The sequence below is a fragment of the Sus scrofa genome, chromosome 14, assembly GCF_054392235.1.
Source record: "Sus scrofa isolate SSC_HxYL_T2T_F1_AM1 chromosome 14, Sscrofa_HxYL_maternal_Yorkshire_Landrace_v2.0, whole genome shotgun sequence".
Lineage (NCBI taxonomy): Eukaryota > Metazoa > Chordata > Mammalia > Artiodactyla > Suidae > Sus > Sus scrofa.
The window spans coordinates 130,342,058-130,360,797 of record NC_139396.1 but is presented as its reverse complement, the minus strand read 5'-3'; the positions used below and the strand labels follow the sequence as shown (position 1 = coordinate 130,360,797).

General features: G+C 43.0%; 1 protein-coding gene across 6 annotated transcripts in view; it reads right to left on the bottom strand.

The window, feature by feature from the left end:
• DNTT (DNA nucleotidylexotransferase) overlaps nucleotides 1–18,740 on the bottom strand; it is a 194,228-nt gene that overhangs the window by 16,779 nt on the left and 158,709 nt on the right. For 4 of the 6 annotated variants that reach the window (XM_084994985.1, XM_084994984.1, XM_084994983.1 and 1 more), the window contains 3 exons: nucleotides 3,203–3,377; nucleotides 1,881–2,009; nucleotides 506–676 (listed from right to left, as the gene is read on the bottom strand). In XM_084994985.1, coding sequence (XP_084851111.1) covers nucleotides 506–676; nucleotides 1,881–2,009; nucleotides 3,203–3,377 — 475 coding nt within the window. Of the gene's footprint in view, nucleotides 1–505; nucleotides 677–1,880; nucleotides 2,010–3,202; nucleotides 3,378–16,754; nucleotides 17,004–18,740 lie in introns of those variants that run through there. The other 2 variants (XM_003133156.4, XM_005671364.4) reach the window with 1 other exon arrangement.

Genomic DNA, 18,740 nt, shown 5'->3' with positions numbered 1-18,740 from the left:
AAACATCATTAAATAAATGAATGCCCATTCCTGGCTCTCTTCTCAGAACACACAGGTAGAGATGCAGAATCAGCCCCACTGCCCATCAAACCCACCACCATTCTGGAGGTAAGGTCCCCTGAGTGGAAGTGAGGTTCTTCACACAGCCTGTGTTCAAAGTCATAGCACCCCTTCCTGTTGAGCTTTTAGGTCACTAGAGTCTTTTGTGATTAATAACACTGGAAAGTTCTTTTTTGCCTGGTTGGCCCCAGGTGGCTCCCTGTGTGGTAATACTGGGGTATGAATTACACATAGATATGTCTGTCTGTCTGTCTATCATCTATCTACCTATCTATCTATCTATTGATCTATGTTATATATATATATATATATATATGCATATTAGAAAGGAAAATAAGTCATGAATACTGCATCTACATAGGTAAAGGAAAATCTATTTACTGCATCTCTCTCTCCCTCCCTCCATGCCTATGAGGAGGTGGGACAAATCACATTTCACCCTTACCTCTATGACACACTTCACTTTGTCCCCCAGGCAGGGAATTCCTTCTGTGTCCTTCATACTGATGATTGTGAATGGCAGAGATTTAAGTACAGAAGCCGCTCTCATAAATGCGAGACAGAAGGTTTCATTTTCTCTAAACTCATAATTTTCAGCCAGCACCTCAAAGGCATCCTGAAGAATAAAACCAGGTGAGCAAAACACAGTCTGTTTCCCAGCCCCCAAGTCAGTGGTCACTTGCAAATGTCTCTTGCTCTCCATTAAGTATTAGAAAACCTCCTATTCTCTCGAAGATCGGGCAGGCTTGGGTCTCCTGTACCTTTGCCCCCATCCCCTGTTGGATGAGCAGAGTTGAACTGAAAAGAAAGGCCACAGAGTGCTTTGTAAGGAAACTCTGCGTTCACCGGCATTCTATTCAGGAGAGATTTAACTAAAAACTGATTTCACCCTTGCCGCACCTTCCTAGTTGTTATTTGGCACTATCTTTGGTGACTTTTCCATTAGCCTGTGTCCGGGATTCTGCCTTGATCACTGAGAAGCCCAATCTCTGGGCTTGGATGTGAACACAGCACTTGGTACAAGCTTGTAGAATGAGTGGGTTTAATCACAAGTGGCACAAAGCCACAGCCAGGGTTATTTAAGGTAGGGATCGTTTTCATTTCTGGCGGAGGAGGAAGTAGCTGCAGCTGTGCGGAATCGTGCTAAATGTGTCCAGTAGCTGCAATTTCCTGGTCTTCCTTGCACACGTGGGGCTTGAAGTCTCAAAAGGAGAAGTTTTGTATTTGGTATACTAATGCATATTGTATCCATCTGACTATTGACTCTAGGCTGGAGGACAAGCTGTTGGGGCTTGTTAGAGTCATTTGAAACATAATTATTGAACTTCAGGGCGGAATGGGGCTTTAGAGTTGACCTAGTTAATTTCTTACTGAGCCGATAAGGAATGGGCTCAGAGAGAGGCATTAACTTGCTCAAGCTAATGAATATCAGAGAGGCTGAATCTAGGGCTGCTGATTTTCAATCTTCTGGTTTTCCAGCAAAAGCTATTTATTCACAATTGCTATTTCTGTAATTTGCTTTTACTATGTAGTGGACTAATTACAATCCATATCCGGTTTTTCAGAATATTTGCCTGTGTTGCATGTTGTGTCCATTAATGACAGCTCCCAATAAATAGTGACCTATCATATCTAAAGAACGTGCTCGAAATATATTTGTCTACTTCCATGACAGAAAGAGGAACCAGAGGTCAGCTTAGAGGAGTGGGGAAGAGTGGGGAAAACTTTCCTAGATTTTCAGGAAACTTCATAGTCTAATTTGGAGATCCATGGAAACAAGCTCTCCATTTGCTCTACCTGTTGTTATAAAGCCCCATTACCGTGAATATGTGGTTACAGTTGTTTAAAGTGGTTCGTCTCTGACACGCGTACTGAGAGATCTTTTTTACAGCAGGCAGTAGAGTGTTCTGAGAGCCTGGGCTGGGGCTGGCTGAACAGTCTGTTCTCACCTAAACAAATGCATAAGCATCCATTTTTAATAACAAGTGATAGTAATAATAGATACGTATGAAGAAAACATTGGAGGCAGTTTGATGCTAGTTATCTCCAGAAAGAGAATAAAATTATACGTCTCTAATATTTGAATTTGCTATAATTAACATGCATTACTTTTTGCAATCAGAGAAAACAACATGAAAAAGAACCACCAATTCAATATCATTTTCCTTTTCTGTGAACTTATGTAGTCCATTGGTGAAGGATTTGGAATTAAGAGCTTAATTTTCTTTCTTTTTTTTTTTTTGGCCTTTTGCCTTTTCTAGGGCCACTCCCGTGGCATATGGAGATTCCCAGGCTAGGGGTCTAATCGGAGCTGTAGCTGCCGGCCTACGCCAGAGCTGTAGCAACGCGAGATCCAAGCCATGTCTGCGACCTACACCACAACTCATGGCAATGCCGGATCCTTAACCCACTGAGCAAGCCCAGGGATCGAACCCACAACCTCATGGTTCCTAGTCGGATTCATTAACCACTGAGCCACAACGGGAACTCCTCTGTACTTTTAAATTGAGGTATAGTTAATTGACAATGTGGTGTTAGTTTCAAATGTACAGAAAAGCGATTCAATTATACACACCCATATTTATATATGTATTAGTTTTCAGATTCTTTTCCATTATGGGTCATTACAAGATATTGATAGAGTTCCCTGTGCTATATAGTAGGTCCTTGTTGATTATTCATTTTATATATAGTAGTGTGTATATGTTAATCCCAAACTCCTAATTTCTCTCTCCCATCCCTATTTTTTTTCTGTATAAACAATCACAGTAAGAAAAAAATAGGAACCACCTATTTTCTGGCTGATAGAACATCAGGACTTCAATATATTGAAATATTTGTGTACAGACTTATTCATAAAGAAAGTTACCATTTATGAAGTACATATTTAGATCAGGCTCTGAATTAAGCACTTTCTGTGTATGTGCTTCTAATCCTCATAACCATCTTACAAGACAGGCAGGTGCTATTGTTCTCATAGTATAGAGGAAGAAACCAAAGCTCAGAGAAGCTGAGTGACTTACTCAAGGTCACACAGGGAGTAAGTAGAGAACCTGGGGTTTAACCCAGGATGGTTGATTCTACAGCCCATGTTCTTAATCATCAAGCAAAGGGCAATGAAAATCACAACCATGACACTTACAACGAGCTGGTGTTTTCCTGTCATCTCCACGGGCTTTCCTGCTCCCATACTTTCTATCAGCCAGGAGACGTCAAGGAGTGTTAGCTGTGAGCTGGCTCTTATTTTCTGTGCCTGAAGCCACTCCAGAACCTCTGAACCAGAGTTGTTTTCTGCCACAATGTGGGTGACAGAATCACTGCAGAATGCAAGACAAAGTTACCAGGGGAAGGCACTTTGAAAATGAGAAGATCTTGAGTTCCTGCTGTAGCTCCGTGGAAATGAAACTGATGAGTATCCAAGAGGATGCAGGTTCCATCCCCAAACTCGCTCAATGGGTTAAGGATATGGCATTGCTGTGAGCTGTGGCGTAGGTTGCAGATGCAACTCAGATCTGGCATTGCTGTGGCTGGCAGCTACAGCTCCGATTTGACTTCTAGCCTGGGAACTTCCATATGCCATGGGTGCTGCCCTAAAAAAGAAAGAAAGAAAAAGAAAAAAGAAAGCTCTCCTCTTTCCCTGAGGAGTTCAGAGCATTCCATCCAATGGAGAAAGATGCACAGTAGATCTGACCACAGGCACAGAGAACTTAGGACTCCATGCAAGGGGGTTCTATTTCAATTAGTGTGGCAACAGCAGTCTACGTTACGTATCAGATACAAGAAAACACTCGGAAGGTTGTGGTGTCATTGGAAAACCAAGGTCTAGAGAGGAGGGAGGATGAAATCATTCTTAAATTAGCACCTTGCACACTGCCTGAGACTTTGAGGTGCCACTTCATTTTTATTTGCAGAGGGCTTTAGCTCAGTGTCTTTCAAACTTGCTTATGACCCAGAGTTAAAAACACACGTTTCACCGTGACCCCCAAATAGAGATAGATGTAGATGCAGATATGCTTATAACATCCCACTAAATTAACCTCACAGCCCATTAATAGGTAGTGACCAGCCTTGGAGAAATACTGCTTTATGTGTACGTCAAAGCACGATCCTGTGATGGAAGATCCTGTTATCTTTTCTCTAATAAGTACTGAGCACTCACCCTGTTTGAGCATCATCTGAGCACTCTTATATACATCATCTCATGTAATACATAGCTTCCGAAGTAAATGTTATACCAGTCACACTTCAAAAATGAGGAAACTGGGAGTTCCTGTGTGGCTCAGCAGATTAAGAAGCCGACGAGTATCCATGAGGATGTGGATTCCATCCTTGGCCTCGCTCAGTGGGTTAAGGATCTGGTGCGGCCACAAGTTGCAGCATAGGTCACAGATGCAGCTCAGGTCTGGCATTGCTGCGGCTGTGGTGTAGGCCAGCAGTTGCAGCTCCGACTTAAGCCCTAGCCTGGGAACTTGCATGTGCCCCAAGTGCGGCCCTAAAAAGAATAAAAGAGGAAATTGAAGAACAGAGAGGTTAAGACATCCTGAAGGTCACACAGCTGGTAAATGATATTTATCCTTTTGATTGTCTTTTCTGGGTCAAGCATGTTATTTCTGGTTTTTAACAAGGTTTCACAGTCAGCGTCATCTTTGGAACCAGTCATTTTTAAGGCTCCTTCAGTTCAAATAGTCTATGGATCTGGGAAATAGCAACAGCAAATAGTGTATATAGGCATCTAAGAGAAAAATGGAATTAGTTTCTCTTTCCCACTTCTTGTGCTTGACTTCTTTTTTTCTTCTTCTCCTTTTTTTGATTGACTCTTGGATTATTTTTTGTCTCATTGTTATATCCACAGCCCTAGGTTCCTTGTGGTGGTGATGGGAAGCAGTTAGTTACCAAAGAAGAAAAGGGAAGTTTCTGGGCATCAGCATCATATGTGAAACAGACAGCTAACATTTTGTTATGATAGGACGTGAGCCAGGGACAAGATCTGCAAGTGGAGTATGAAGAAGGAAAAGAATTTGGTGTGGGTTGCGAGAGGTGGATGGCTTTGTAGAAAAGCGGGCTCTGGCCCCAGTCTTGATGGAAAGGAGAGACAGGTGTCTGGAAGGCAGGACTTTGGGTCCTCCTGGAAGAAAAGTTTCAGAGGACAGAGGAAAGGAAGGACGTTGGCCTGAACTGGAGTGAAGAATTCATGTTGGGAAGTGGTTGTAGATGCAGCTGAGTCAGTGGGGGCAACCGCACTATAGACAGTCTTTGAAGCCTGGTTGAGGAAGTTGGATCTGGGGTTTTGGAGCCACTGGCAGCTTTTACGAGCAGGACATTGATGGCATTGCTATACACACACACACACACACACACACACACACACACACACATATTTTTTTTTTTTTGGTCTTTTTGCCATTTTCTTGGGCCGCTCCTGTGGCATATGGAGGTTCCCAGGCTAGGGGATCTTATCGGAGCTGTAGCCACTGGCCTACATCAAGAGCCACAGCAACACGGGATCCAAGCCGAGTCTGCGACCCACACCACAGCTCAGGGCAATGCTGGATCCTTAACCCACTGAGCCAGGCCAGGGATCGAACCGCAACCTTATGGTTCTTCATTGGATTCGTTAACCACTGAGCCATGACGGGAACTCCGGCATTGCTATATGTTATTTAAAGAGACTAATCTGGTACATATAATGATTTGGAGAGGGGAGTTATGGAATGAGGAGGGTTGAGGAGGGTTGGGAGCTCCTTTAGAGGATAAATCATTGAACCAGATATAAGATGATTTTTAACCTCAGCCTGGTTCCTGCAGTGCTAGAAAGGAAGGCAAAGGAGACTTTATGACGGACAGCTGGCATTAGCTCATCTATAACAGGTGAAGTGGAGAATAGAGTCAAATATTACTCCTGCCTATCTATCACAGTCAAGCGTCATCATTTGTGGTAGAAATAGGGATTCAGGAAGGTGCAACTCTTTGGGGCAAAGGGGTGGGGAGCGGAGGAATTGAAGTTTATTTCAGGCATGCTGCATTGGAAGGATGGCTAGAGATCCAGATGAAAATATCTGGCTGATAGTTGGGATCGGAGGCTGGCACTGGGAGAGAGGTGAGGGCTGGAGATCAGAGCTGAGACCATCTGGAAGGCAGGATGGGCAGCACGCCCAGGCAGAAGTAAGTCAGGGTAAGACAGCCTTTGGCAAGGGCTGAGAGGAGACGGCTAGCTGGGTCTTCCCTGTTGTATGCCCACATAATTCCAAAGATTATTTATGGTAAACTTATTGGAAGCTTGTTGTGTTTTCTTTGTTGAAGACACAACAAAAGAATTAGCAGTGTTACATAGTCATTACTATCCCTTCTGTATTTCTGCCCTTTGAAAGGAAACTTTATTACTATATTACTATCGTTATATAACATTTATTGTTATTATTATTATAAACAGGGTTTTGTCTAAACCTCAGAGGGAGGAGGGTGTGCTGAGCAGGAGCTCTGGGACTCGGCTTCCAAATTAAAGCCCCTCGCCATCCACTCTTGCGCCCCACTGCATCCCCCCGCCCCAGTACCTCTTCACTTGGGATTTCCTGGGACAGTATGGGGATGTCTGAGCTCACCTGTTGGGTGAGGACCACATGCATCTCTTACAGAAGTCACAGAAGCCTGTTCGTGCACATAGGCTATACATCCTATGAAAGGAAAATCCTGACTGAAACTTCCAATCCCTGCTCATTAAGCAACTGGCAAACCAAAGAAAACAACAGCAACGATAATAAAGCCATACAAAAAGAAAAAAAAAATCAAACAAAACCTCTCCTGCCATTCACCCGGTGCTACTTAAGAGTTCAGTATGACGTGTACTTACAAGGTAAGAGATTGAAAGTCAGCATTAGAAACTTCAGCATCAGCACAGTACAACCATATCTTGGAGATACCGTGGGTTTGGTTCCCAATCACAATAAAGCCTTTGCTCGCCTTCAGTTCTGAGCCCTTAGCAGACAGTATTCCCCAAGGAGGGTCACCACCTCTAGCCTGTTTTGCTGCCGATATTGTATTGCTGTGTCATGGCAGCTGTGTGCTGGTATAGCGGTTCTCTCTGCCCTGTTGATACTCCAATATAAACACTGATAATATTAGAATATTAGTATGTGCCAGAACCACGGTGGGCACATTTCATACAATACCTCATTTAAGTGTCAGTAACACAATGACAGGTATGATTATCCCCGTTTAAAAGTAAGAGAGCTTAGGTAGAGACATTAAAAATCACCCAGCTACTAATCAGTGGAGCAGGGATTTAATCTGATGTCTGTTGTAACCCCAAACCTGTGTGCTGGACCCCACTGACCAACCCCTCTGTGATGTTGGCTTATCCCATGGCTGCGGCGAGAGTGTCCCTTTCCTCAGAAAGAATAACATCTGAATGGGTATGACTGCTGTCATTACCATCACCCTGAAGATTCTCTCCAAAGAGCACAAAGAGAGATGGAATGACACTTCCTGTACAACACTATTAGACACACTCTCCCTGCTGAGCCATGTAGAATTCACGTTGTGATGTTTTAGGTCCAATGTACATGGGCTACCATAAGGACTGTCCCAGAAAGTCTGAAAGAAGAGTTGCCATAGCTACACACCAAGATGGAGAGTTCACAGGAGGCTGTCAGGCTCCCTAAGTTCTGTGTTTTGCCTAAAGTATAGAGGAATATAGGATGAGCCCCAGGGCTCCTCTTCCAAATTCAGCTCCCTCACCATCCACAGTTATCGTCCCTGTTCCTCTACCACCATCTCTTCACCTAGAGTATGACAGAGACATCCAGAGTGCCTGGGGAGGAGTTCCCATTATGGCGCAGTGGAAACAAATCTGACTAGGAACTATGCGGTTGCAAGTTTGATTCCTGGCTTAGCTCAGTGGGTGAAGGATCCAGTCTTGTCATGAGCTGTGGTATAGGTTCCAGACATGGCTCGGATCCAACATTGCTATGGTTGTGGTGTAGGCAAGCAGCTGTAGCTCTGATTCGACCCCTAGCCTGGAAACCTCCATATGCTATGGGTTCAGCTCTAAAAAAAAAAAAAACAAAAACAAAACCAACAAAGCAGAATGCCTAGGGAGGTGCCATAAAACAATTAAGAAACAATTAAATATTGGTATATATAAAAGAAAAAGAAATACTTCAGACTACTAGCAAGAATAACTATGTGTATGCATGGGCCCACACGCGTGTGTGTACACGCGCACATGCACACATGTATATTCTTATTCAATTCCTGCAAGAGACTTATGAGGTGGGCAATAAAGTTAGTATAATTTCAGATGAGAAAGCCAAGGCCTTTAGAGGTTACATGAAGCCAAGATTCAAACCCAGGTGTGCATGACTCAAGCAATCTCTTAACGTCTACTAGACTGTGGTTAGACCCCTGCATGAGGTTTTGTTTTAAGCATTTTTCTATATTTCCCCACTTTCAGTCTTGAACCATCTATCATCACTTTTTTACTTCAGGGAAAAAATACACACGGATGTCATTTTCAAGGGAAAATAAACCTGGGGCTGGGGTTGAGGTAGTCTCTGTCCTGCCCTGGACTTTCTTCTTATGATAAAAGGTGGCAGCAAGCCTCAGGCAGCTGCCCTTAACCTCTTCTAAAGACCCTAAGGCACTCTGGCTGCTCCTGAAATATTGGTGGATTCGGTTCTTTAAGTGCACTCAGTTTCTTAGTCAAGATCAATTAACAGTGCCTTGAGAGTTCCTGTTGTGGCTCAGCGGAAAAAATCCAACTAGGAACCATGAGGTTTCGGGTTCAATCCCTGGCCTTGCTCAGTGGGGTAAAGATCCGGTGTTGCCATGAGCTGTGGTGCAGGTCGCAGACTCAGCTTGGATCTGTCATTGCTGTGGCTGTGGCATAGGCTGGCAGCTATAGCTCCGATTAGACCCCTAGCCTGGGAACCTCCGTATGCTGTGGGTGTGGCCCTAAAAAGACAAAAACAAAACAAAACAAAAGCCTTGGACTAGGTTTGGGAGGGTGTGAATCCATTATAGGGATTCTGAACTAGGATTTGTCCCTCAGTTTCCTACAGGGAAAAACATGCAGGGTCTTCTTCAATCAGTGCTGAACTGAAACATAGTTGACTTGGTCCTTGATGTCCCTGAGGGAAGGGGCAAACGTCATGATCTGCATGATTATAGTCATGCCCAGTGCCCAACTCACAGCCAGATTCACAGTAATGGTCAATAGGGAGACCCCGGCAGAATGAAGAAACCCAACAGATTAATCCATAGCTCTAAAGGCATGTTTCTAAAAGTCTAGCATCTACCAGGGATACTCAGTCCCTGGCTGAAGCAGTTACCAGCCCTGTCAATAAAAGGGAAGGGGGGAGTTCCCGTTGTGGCACAGTGGAAATGAATCCGACTAGTAACCATGAGGTTTCGGGTTCACTTCCTGGACTCAGTCAGTGGGTTAAAGATCTGGCACTGCTGTGAGTTGTAGTGTAGGTTGAAGATGAAACTCAGATCTGACGTTGCTGTGGCTGTGGTGTAAGCCGGCAGCTGTAGCTCCGATTTGACCCCTAGCCTGGGAACATCCATATGCCGCAGGTGTGGCCCTAAAAAGCAAAAAAAAAAAAAAGAGAAAACAGTCTCTAATTCTCCCTGGAGATTCCTCATATTTCAAAGCCACCCCAGAGCCCAAGAACTACACTTTGTGAAGCAGCGCTGCTGAGAAAGATCACTCTTTCCCTGCCCCAGCTTGGATTCGATCCCCACACTGGACTTGAGGCTCAGTTACAGCAATGTTTCTCCACATGGTACTACTTACTGAGCTACAGGTATATGAGGTAATTTTAGGGAGAACACAATCAAACACTTTAAAAGTTTATGTTTATTTATATTTATATTTTAAAATTATGCATCTCGAACCCATTGTTTTGACAGATGTTATTCCTTAGGACAAAGCTAGTTTTACAATGATTACAATGATTACAACGATTCAGCTTTGGGGCAATTCAAATAAACGCATTAAGTATGTAATAACACACGTGGTAAAAAGAAATGATAAGAATTATGAATGTGGCCTGCAGAGGTCCAGAAAGCTCCAAATTGAGAAATAAACTCATATATCTTTCTTCTTCTTCTTCTTCTTCTTTTTTTTTTTTTTTTTTAACCTTTCCACATTCACCTTCAGCATATGGAAGTTCCTGGGCTAGGGGTTGAATGCTGCGTCTTGTCTGCAACCCACACCACAGCCATCCTTCTTTGCAGGGAGCCAAACTAACACCCCAGTCTGACCTCCCTAATCCTGCTTTTTTCTTTGTCTTTAAACCTGTTTTGTCTTTTTTCTTTGTCTTTAAATCTGTTTTCTTTCCCTGGAGAGGGCATTCATGATTCTTCCCACCTGACAGAGGACTTATTTTGTAAACAATGATTTTAAATAGCTATTTACAGTTAGACCGAGATGTTTACGGTTTAAAAATCTTCCTGCCAATTTCCCTAGCAACCAATCTGTTTCAGAATCCCTGACACAGAAAAATCAAAGTTGTTTTATTTGATTTTATCCCACACTTTTACGAGCACCAGTAAAGACAGTTTTCTATTTCCAGTTCTTGATATACTTAATATCAAGAGAGTCTTGCCTTGATTTTTTTTGTACCTCATTAAATGAGACTATGAGCATTTTCATTAATTTAAAATTGATACATTTTGAAAATAATCTGAACCAGAGCAGGACTAGAGTTTACACTGCATGCTCTTGAACTTATAAAAATAGTATTCATTACTTTGCTGATCACAGTGGTAACACTGATGCATTGTAGAAAAAAATGCAGAGACAAAAACTGCTCTTGGTAATCATAAGTTCCTTTTGTTCGTTTCATATTCACCAGATAAATCACTGTTTGAGAAAATATTTCCTGAGGCCTACTCCATGTAAGAAGACAGTCAAAGGTCGAAAGATGAGGTCTACGTAATGGCCCCAGTGATGCCCTTGCCCTCATGGGGCATAACTGGATGAGATGAGCAGCAAAGCCAGCCAAGTGGACGAGCTGGGGGCCAACTCCAGGCCATGGATCACACCTGTGACCAGGGACAAAGTTCCCTCCTCTAGGTAGGCTCAGGGGTCTTAGCCGTTAGATGCAGAGAGATGTAGGGAGAAGGCACTCAAGGTTGGGAGAAAAAGAGTGAGGAGAAAACATGAGAAACCAATGAACATGTGTTTGGACACTGGATCTGGAAGGGGTACCAGGTGGGCCAGTTCAGCATCGTATTTTCTAGAGCAGGTAACGCATCTCTTTCATCTGGTGTTCAGTTTTTTTTTTGCAAACAAAGACTTTTAATATTTTTATCTCAGATGCCACAAATTTGAAGTGATAAGACATTGTCAAAGATAAACAAACCTGGACACTAGCCAAAGCAAGAAGAATAGATTTGATTTGGTAATAACTATTGCAATAGGGAAGCCGGTCCAGCATGAATAGAACTCAGCTTTGAGGGAACAGAAGGCAGGGGACCTTTTAAAGGCTGGAGTGTGCTAAGGCAAAGGCACATAGGGGCATTAAGAAGGTTGGAGTGGGTGACTTGGCCATCTGGATCTGCCCATTGCTGCGTATTCAGAAGAGAAACACTTCTAGAAACTTAGTGACAAGGAGGCGGTGGTGAAAGAGCAAAGGGCCCCACTGAAGTTAGGCCCTTCCCTAACGTCCCCACAGACACCAGAAGTGAGAGTGATGTCCCTGGATGTTTGTTCTCGGGTCCTTGAGAACACAGTTCTGGGTGGTTGGAAGATTTACCACCCAGAGAAAGGATTTATAATGGAAGGTTTCCAAAGCAACTGTCTGGCCCAGGGATCTATTTGCCTATTGCCAGGTTTTGGCTGGAAGAAATAGTAAGTTCTCCTGGCAGCCTAGAGCTTTCTCAGGCAGGCATTTTAAGGGGATGAGGGAGTTATAGGGGCATGGCCTTAAGTTGCTAGAAGCCATGATAGAGTTTGGTCAAGGAGGGTCTTTATCAACATTCAGGTGGGAGTTCCCACTGCAGCCCACCAGAAATGAATCTGACTCGTATCCATGAGGATGGATCCCTGGCCTCGCTTAGTGGGTCAGGGATCCAGTGCTGCCATGAGCCGTGGTATAGGTTGCAGATGCAGCTGAGATCCCAAGTTGCTCTGGCTTCAGTGTAGACTGGCGACTACAGCTCTGATTCGACCCCTAGCCTGGGAACTTCCATATACCAAGGGCGCAGCCCTCAAAAGCAAAAAAAGAAAAGAAAATTCAGGTAAAAAAACATGCTTCTTTGGGACTTTGAGGAAAATAGTTTTAGGATAATGAATGAGGTAGAAGACACAATTCAAAAGTCACATAATGAATGGATGGAAACTACAGGCAGATAGGTTAGATATAGCTAAACCAAAACGACACAGAAAGCTGGAAGTAAAGGTTGGGTAGGAAAATGCTAATTTAATTTTTTTAAAAAAAGGAAGACTAGTACATACTTGGAAAATACATTATGCTTTGTTTTCATACTAGGAGACAATAAGGGCACTCTTCCTGACTCCCTTGTCTGATTGTAAACTCTTTGCTTGCAGGGTTCTAGTTTTCTTCTATTTTGTGTCTCCAGAACCTGACAACTCTTGTGCAGAGTGGGTAATAACAGGATCCTTTATTTGTGATGCCAGGATGGTCTACCTTGCTTTCATCAAAAACAAGGCCTTCCAAGGGCACACCTGGAGACAAATGACGGAAGTCCAGGCAGGGCAAAATTATCACGTGACGCGCTTTTACTGCTTGAACAGGGGAACTCAGCAAGTATTAAACTGCTGGGTGATGTAGCCCATCAATGATTTAAGTCAAGACAGATGATAGGCTTAGCTAATGTATTCATAGAGGAGGGTTGATGTAGATAAAAATTTTTAAATAGCTTAAATTAAAAATAAAAGAAGAGGAGTTCCTGTCATGGTGCAGTGGAAATGAATCTGACTAGGAACCATGAGGTTGCGGGTTCGACCCCTGGCCTCGCTCAGTGGGTTAAGGATCCAGCATTGCCGTGAGCTGTGGTATAGGTCACAGACGCGGCTTGGATCTGGCATTGCTGGGGCTGTGGTGTAGGCTGGCAGGTGTAGCTCCGATTAGACCCTTAGCCTGGGAACCTCCATATGCTGTGGGTGTGGCCCTAAAAAGACAAAAAAATAAAAATGAAAAAAAAAATAAAAGATGAAAGTGACAAACACTAGATTCAGATCCTTCTCTAGCTTGTCCCAGAGAGGGTGAAGATTATGAGATTGCTCTAAAATGTGGAATATTGGCCATGGAATAAAGTTCAGTAAACTTTTCTTTTCTTTCTTTTTTTTTTTTTTTTGCCTTTTAGGGCCACACCCATGGCATATGGAGGTTCCTAGGCTAGGAGTCAAATCAGAGCTACAGCTGCTGGCCTACACCACAGCCACAGACAGCAACATCAGATCCAAGCCGAGTCCACCACCTACACCATAGCTCAAGGCAATGCCAGATCCTTAACCCACTGATTGAGGCCAGGGATCGAACCCGCAACTTCATGGTTCCTAGTCAGATTCATTTCTGCTGTGCCACAATAGGAACCTTTCAGTAACCTTTTCAAGGAGCGCAAAAATGCCTCAAAGAACTTGACACCTCCTCTGATTTATCGTTTAAGAACCAGCTTCCTACAGTACATGCAATAGCATGTCTTTTGCAATATAACATAAATATTAAGGAAGTCCAACTCAAATATATAGTGCACATGTGCTGGGAAATGAAATAGTTCCAGACAGTTCAATACTTCAGGTACACCATTTCTGAGCTGTATGTTCAGGTCCAGGTAATGTAGGAATCAGATTTTTCCTTAAATCTAATCTTCCTGGCAGCCAAAGAATGTGCTAGAAGCTATGGAGATTACTGTCTATTTTCAGCACATATTTTTTTTTTTAGCTCCTCTTTCTTTGAATCTTTTATACCAAAGGAGAAGTCTAGCCGTTCCTATTGAGAAGGAGCTTTTCTTTTAAAAAACAACTTCCAGGAGTTCTGTTGTGGTGCAGTAGAAGCAAATCTGACTAGAAACCATGAGGACGCAGGTTCGAACCCTGGCCTCCATCAGTGGGTTAAGGATCTGGCATTGCCATGAGCTGTGGTGTAGGGTGCAGATGCAGCTTGGACCTGGCATTGCTTTGGCTGTGTTGTAGGTCAGCAGCTACAGCTCTGATTCGACCCCTAGCCTGGGAACGGAGCCTAAAAGGCAAAAAATCAACCCCCCCCCAAAAAAAAACCCAAAAAAACAACTTCCATTATTTTCATTTTTAAAATATATTCTCATTATAAAAAATCTGGAAAACACAGAACACAAAAGCAACCATAATCTCTCCCTACTACCCCCTTCTCCACACAATAACCACTTTCAACAGGTCAATGGGTTTCCTTCTTATCTTTGTTCTATTTGTTGATATCACTTGACCTAATTCACTTTGTGGGGAGAGAGCCCTTTCCTTAGGGTTTTACCGTAAAGGTCAATAGATCCAGCTAAATTACAAGAAAAGAGCCCCACTTTACATTTGTGTGACTCTTTCGATTTATCCAAGTACATTGGCATCCATCATCACATTTGGGATCACATCAGATAGACTAGATCCTTTATCAGGAAACTAAGGTGGGGGGGGCGGGTCTTGCCTCATATCACATGGCTGGGAAGGGTCAGAGCCAGAATTCGAGGTCTCTAGATTTCTTATCTAGATATGTTTCCCCTACAATAACTTCCATTGTCCTTTCCAATTAAAGTCTATGTGACTATGTATGGAAATTCCGTTGGAGAGTTAGGACTTCTACTTTCTGTGGTTTATTTTTGTGCCATAAAACACATTTGTACTTAATGTGTCTTCTGAGCAGTCGGCCTGGGAACGTAGCCACTGTCACATCACAGCAGCAGTTGGTTCACTCTGCACCAGCTTCCTCTGTTGCCTGAGCAGCTGTGCTTGGTCCCTGGCAGCAGGCATCTGGGGCACAAACCTGCCTCTTTGGGTCTTTTGTCAAAAGAAGAAACTTGCCTCCTGTCGTCTCTCCAAGTACCTGCCTCAGCCACAATGTGCACATTCGTAGCTGTGCCTGTAACTAAAGTGTCAGCCTTTGCTGAAGTGTGGAGTTTCAACAGAGAGCTGTCTGTGTAAGTGGTACCTTCACCATCTGGCTCTCACCTTCCTATCTGGCTCTTACCAAATTTCTTTACCACAAAAAGCAGTTCCATATTTGCAAAATCTTTTAGTTTCTTCTTTTTCAATTTCCTTTTTTTTCATTTCAGTTTTTAGCCAATTTACCTGTGCCATTTCTCCCCCCCTCAGTTCTAATACCTTATGTGAGTCTGTAAAATTAGGCAGACCCAACAATTAGGTGACATCTATGATTTCATGAAAGGGACATTAACCTCAAAATCTCATCAAGGTTTTTAAGTTTAATATCCTTGAAGAAATAGGGGTTAAAAAGAAAAAAAGAGATGGGAGGTCGGGGGGGTTGGAAGGAGACCATATAAAGAGAAACCAGATGGAAGAAAGACCATGGGAGACACTGGAATTTCTAAATGGAGCATTTCAGTTAAAAAAAAAAAAAAGAAAGAAAGAAAAGAGAGAGAGAGAGATTTCTGTCAGATTGACCTTCATATGAATTATAGGTATTATGAGAATTATCATATCTGATTATTGATTTTTGACATGTTTCTCCAGCAATTTGAAAGTGACACTTCATCAGGAAATGCTTGTCAGTTTTATTTTTAAATGTCAAAGACTATTTTCAAAATAAAAATTTATTGTCACATAAAATTCTTTTAGATTTTCCTGGGGGGAAAAATGTGGTTAGCATATTCCTTGGACAATCAAAACCAACCAGTTGCATTAATCCTCATTCTCTACTCATTACGAGCTCTCTGGCAGTTCTGTTTGAAACTATTTATGCAAAGGTTTGAATACCATTTGTGTGTAGAGTTTGTTTCGTTTTCTCTCCCATCTATTTGAGACCGGTGAAGAGCTTACATAATCGAAAGAGAGCAAGGCTAATGCTAGGATGTGAGTGGGTTTGTAAGGGAACCAGCTTGCTTCAACTGCCTCCTTGTCTGGGCTCTGAGCTCATCACTCTCAGTGTGATGTCCATCCCCCATAGACAGAGCTGGCCCGAATCATTAACCTGCACCCCTCTCTACAAACCCCACTCAGAAAAGCATGATCAAAGCCACATTCAGGTGCCTATGGTGAGCCAGCTACAGTCACTCATCCTAGCCTGTCACAGACACTGCCCACTTTAGCAATGCCAGATGTGCAGCTTAAGGGCCACGAAACCACACCATTCTTTCTGCCTCAAGCAGCAAACAGTTTCTGATTGAACTCAGTGATGCCTTTGTTTAACTTGGTCCAGAACAAACCTGAGTGGTTTCAGCATCAAACTTTCCTACTAGATTACTGTGTATCAACCCTACATACCTCATCTTATAATAACGAATGGCGAAAAGAAAAAATCACCTTATTTTTTGGTGCCAACTGGTTCCAATATAACTGTATCAGAACCCCACTCATCTTATTTTTCTGAATTGCTTCCAGTTCGTTCTTTGATTTAATTCCTGTTGTCCTAGTGGGAATATCACCTCTTCTGTATGTGGAAGAAAACATGGATCCCTCGGTTCCAAAGAAGCTGTTCATGAAAGCCCTGCTTATTTGCAAACTGAAATCTGTAATGCCTTACCTGAGCTCATTTTCCACCCTGAATCCTTTCCTTCGGGCCAGCTCCATGAGGAAGGTTCTGCGGGTGGTTCCCATTTTCTTTTCCAAGATGAAGAGGACCAGCTCTCGAAACTTGATGTTATGAGCAGGGGAGGCCATTGAGGCACCCACCTGCCTGGGTCTCTTCTTCCGAGGGCTTGAAGGAACAGTTTGCGGTGGATCCATGGGAAGAGGCTGCTGCTGCCTCTGGTTGTGCCATCAAGGGTTGTCTCCAGAAGTGAGGGAGAGCCTGCCCCTCCTTCATGAAGGGCCCTGATGTCACCTCACCATCTCATCAGGCCCTGCCCTGCTCATGGGTTCCTGCTGAAGATCCATGGGGATTTTCTATTTGTTCAGTTCATTTGTCCAATATGGAGATTATAATGGAAACAGTAAATTAACTGGTGTTTCTTATGCATAATCTCATCAGATCCCCAGAATAAGATGAGGAAGGTAGGGAAGCATCGTTGTTCCCTTATTATTAATTAATCCATTTATTTACTTATTATTACAAATTTGTTTGGACCCCACTTGTCTTTTTGATGTTTTTTGAACCTCCTAGGTCACATGCATTCTTTTTCTCTCAAAGAGAAGCACTGCAATACATTGGATTTCTATAGGTTACATGGGTGTTATATGTTTTGGGTGGTTGTTTTGATTTTACATAAATGTTATTGTTATATTTCTTATTCTGTTGATCATCTTTTTTTTTTTTTCACTCAGAACTATGTTTTCAGATCCATTCACACTGCTCCATGTTCTAATCTCTTGCCCCCTAATTGCTCCATCAAAAATTTCATGGAGGGCATTTTTTTGTTATGAGGGTGCATTTTATAAGGGTGGAAACAAAGTCTCAATGAACTCAAGATCACAGAATAAGGGGTAGAACCAGATCTTGATTTAAGTCTTGCTTCCAAATGCTATATCTACCTCAGCTTTTTCAGCAGACTAAGGTTATCTGTGCGGTAGACTAAATAGTCTGTTACATAAGCCTAAAAGCAATCTTTTGGGATGAGATGGGATGATCTTTAGGTGAAATTACTCCCATAAAGAGACACTTTCATACCTTTATGTGCAAAATAAAATTAGTGTCTTTCATCAATACATTTTATTGATCTCTTTTCCTGGGCATCTCCTCTGTGGCCATGGCAAGCACCTACAAGCCTTAGCTGACTGAATCCTCACAACACTAGTACCTGTCTGGTAGGTACTAGCATCCCCCCCCCCGGGGGGGGTAACAACTTATGCAAGGTCACAGAGCTAGTCAATGGTCACAAGCAGGAAATGATGGAGCTGGGACTTGAATTTAATCTAATTTAAAACCTGTGCTCTTAACTACCAAGAACTTTTCCTCTCCATGTGTCTTCTCCAACAACAAATCAGAGCTCTGCTCATCCACTTTCCATGTTTGAGACTGTTGCTACCTTCAAAAGTACATGAGCTCCTCTCCACAATACCAGGGAAAAGTGATGTGATAGTTGCCTTCAAGCATCCACGAAGTTGTCAGTGTTGCCCAAGAGAGAAAGATCAAAAATCTTCAGATGGAACTTATAGAGTAATAGATTTTAATGCTGCAGTATCAGCAAGCTAATCAAAAGGGTCAAGTTCTCCTCTCTCCAATCTTGCAGTCTCTCTCTAGTGCCCCCTACTGGGAGGGCCTAACATGGAGCCAGCTGACAGGAGGGATGGGGTTTGCACAGCACCAGCCCCAACCTCAAAGAACAGATCAATTTCGTGGTTGAGAGACAATAGCCTAATAACCAGACATATATCATTGCATTAAAAAAAATTTTTTTCTTTTTTTTAGGGTTGCATCTGCAACATATGGAAGTTCCTGCGCTAGGGATTGAATTGGAGCTGCAGCTGCTGGCCTATGCCAGAGCCGTAGCAAGGCCAGATCTGAGCTACATGTGACCCATGCTGCAGCTTACAACAACCTGGATCCTTAACCCACTGAGCAAGGCCAGGG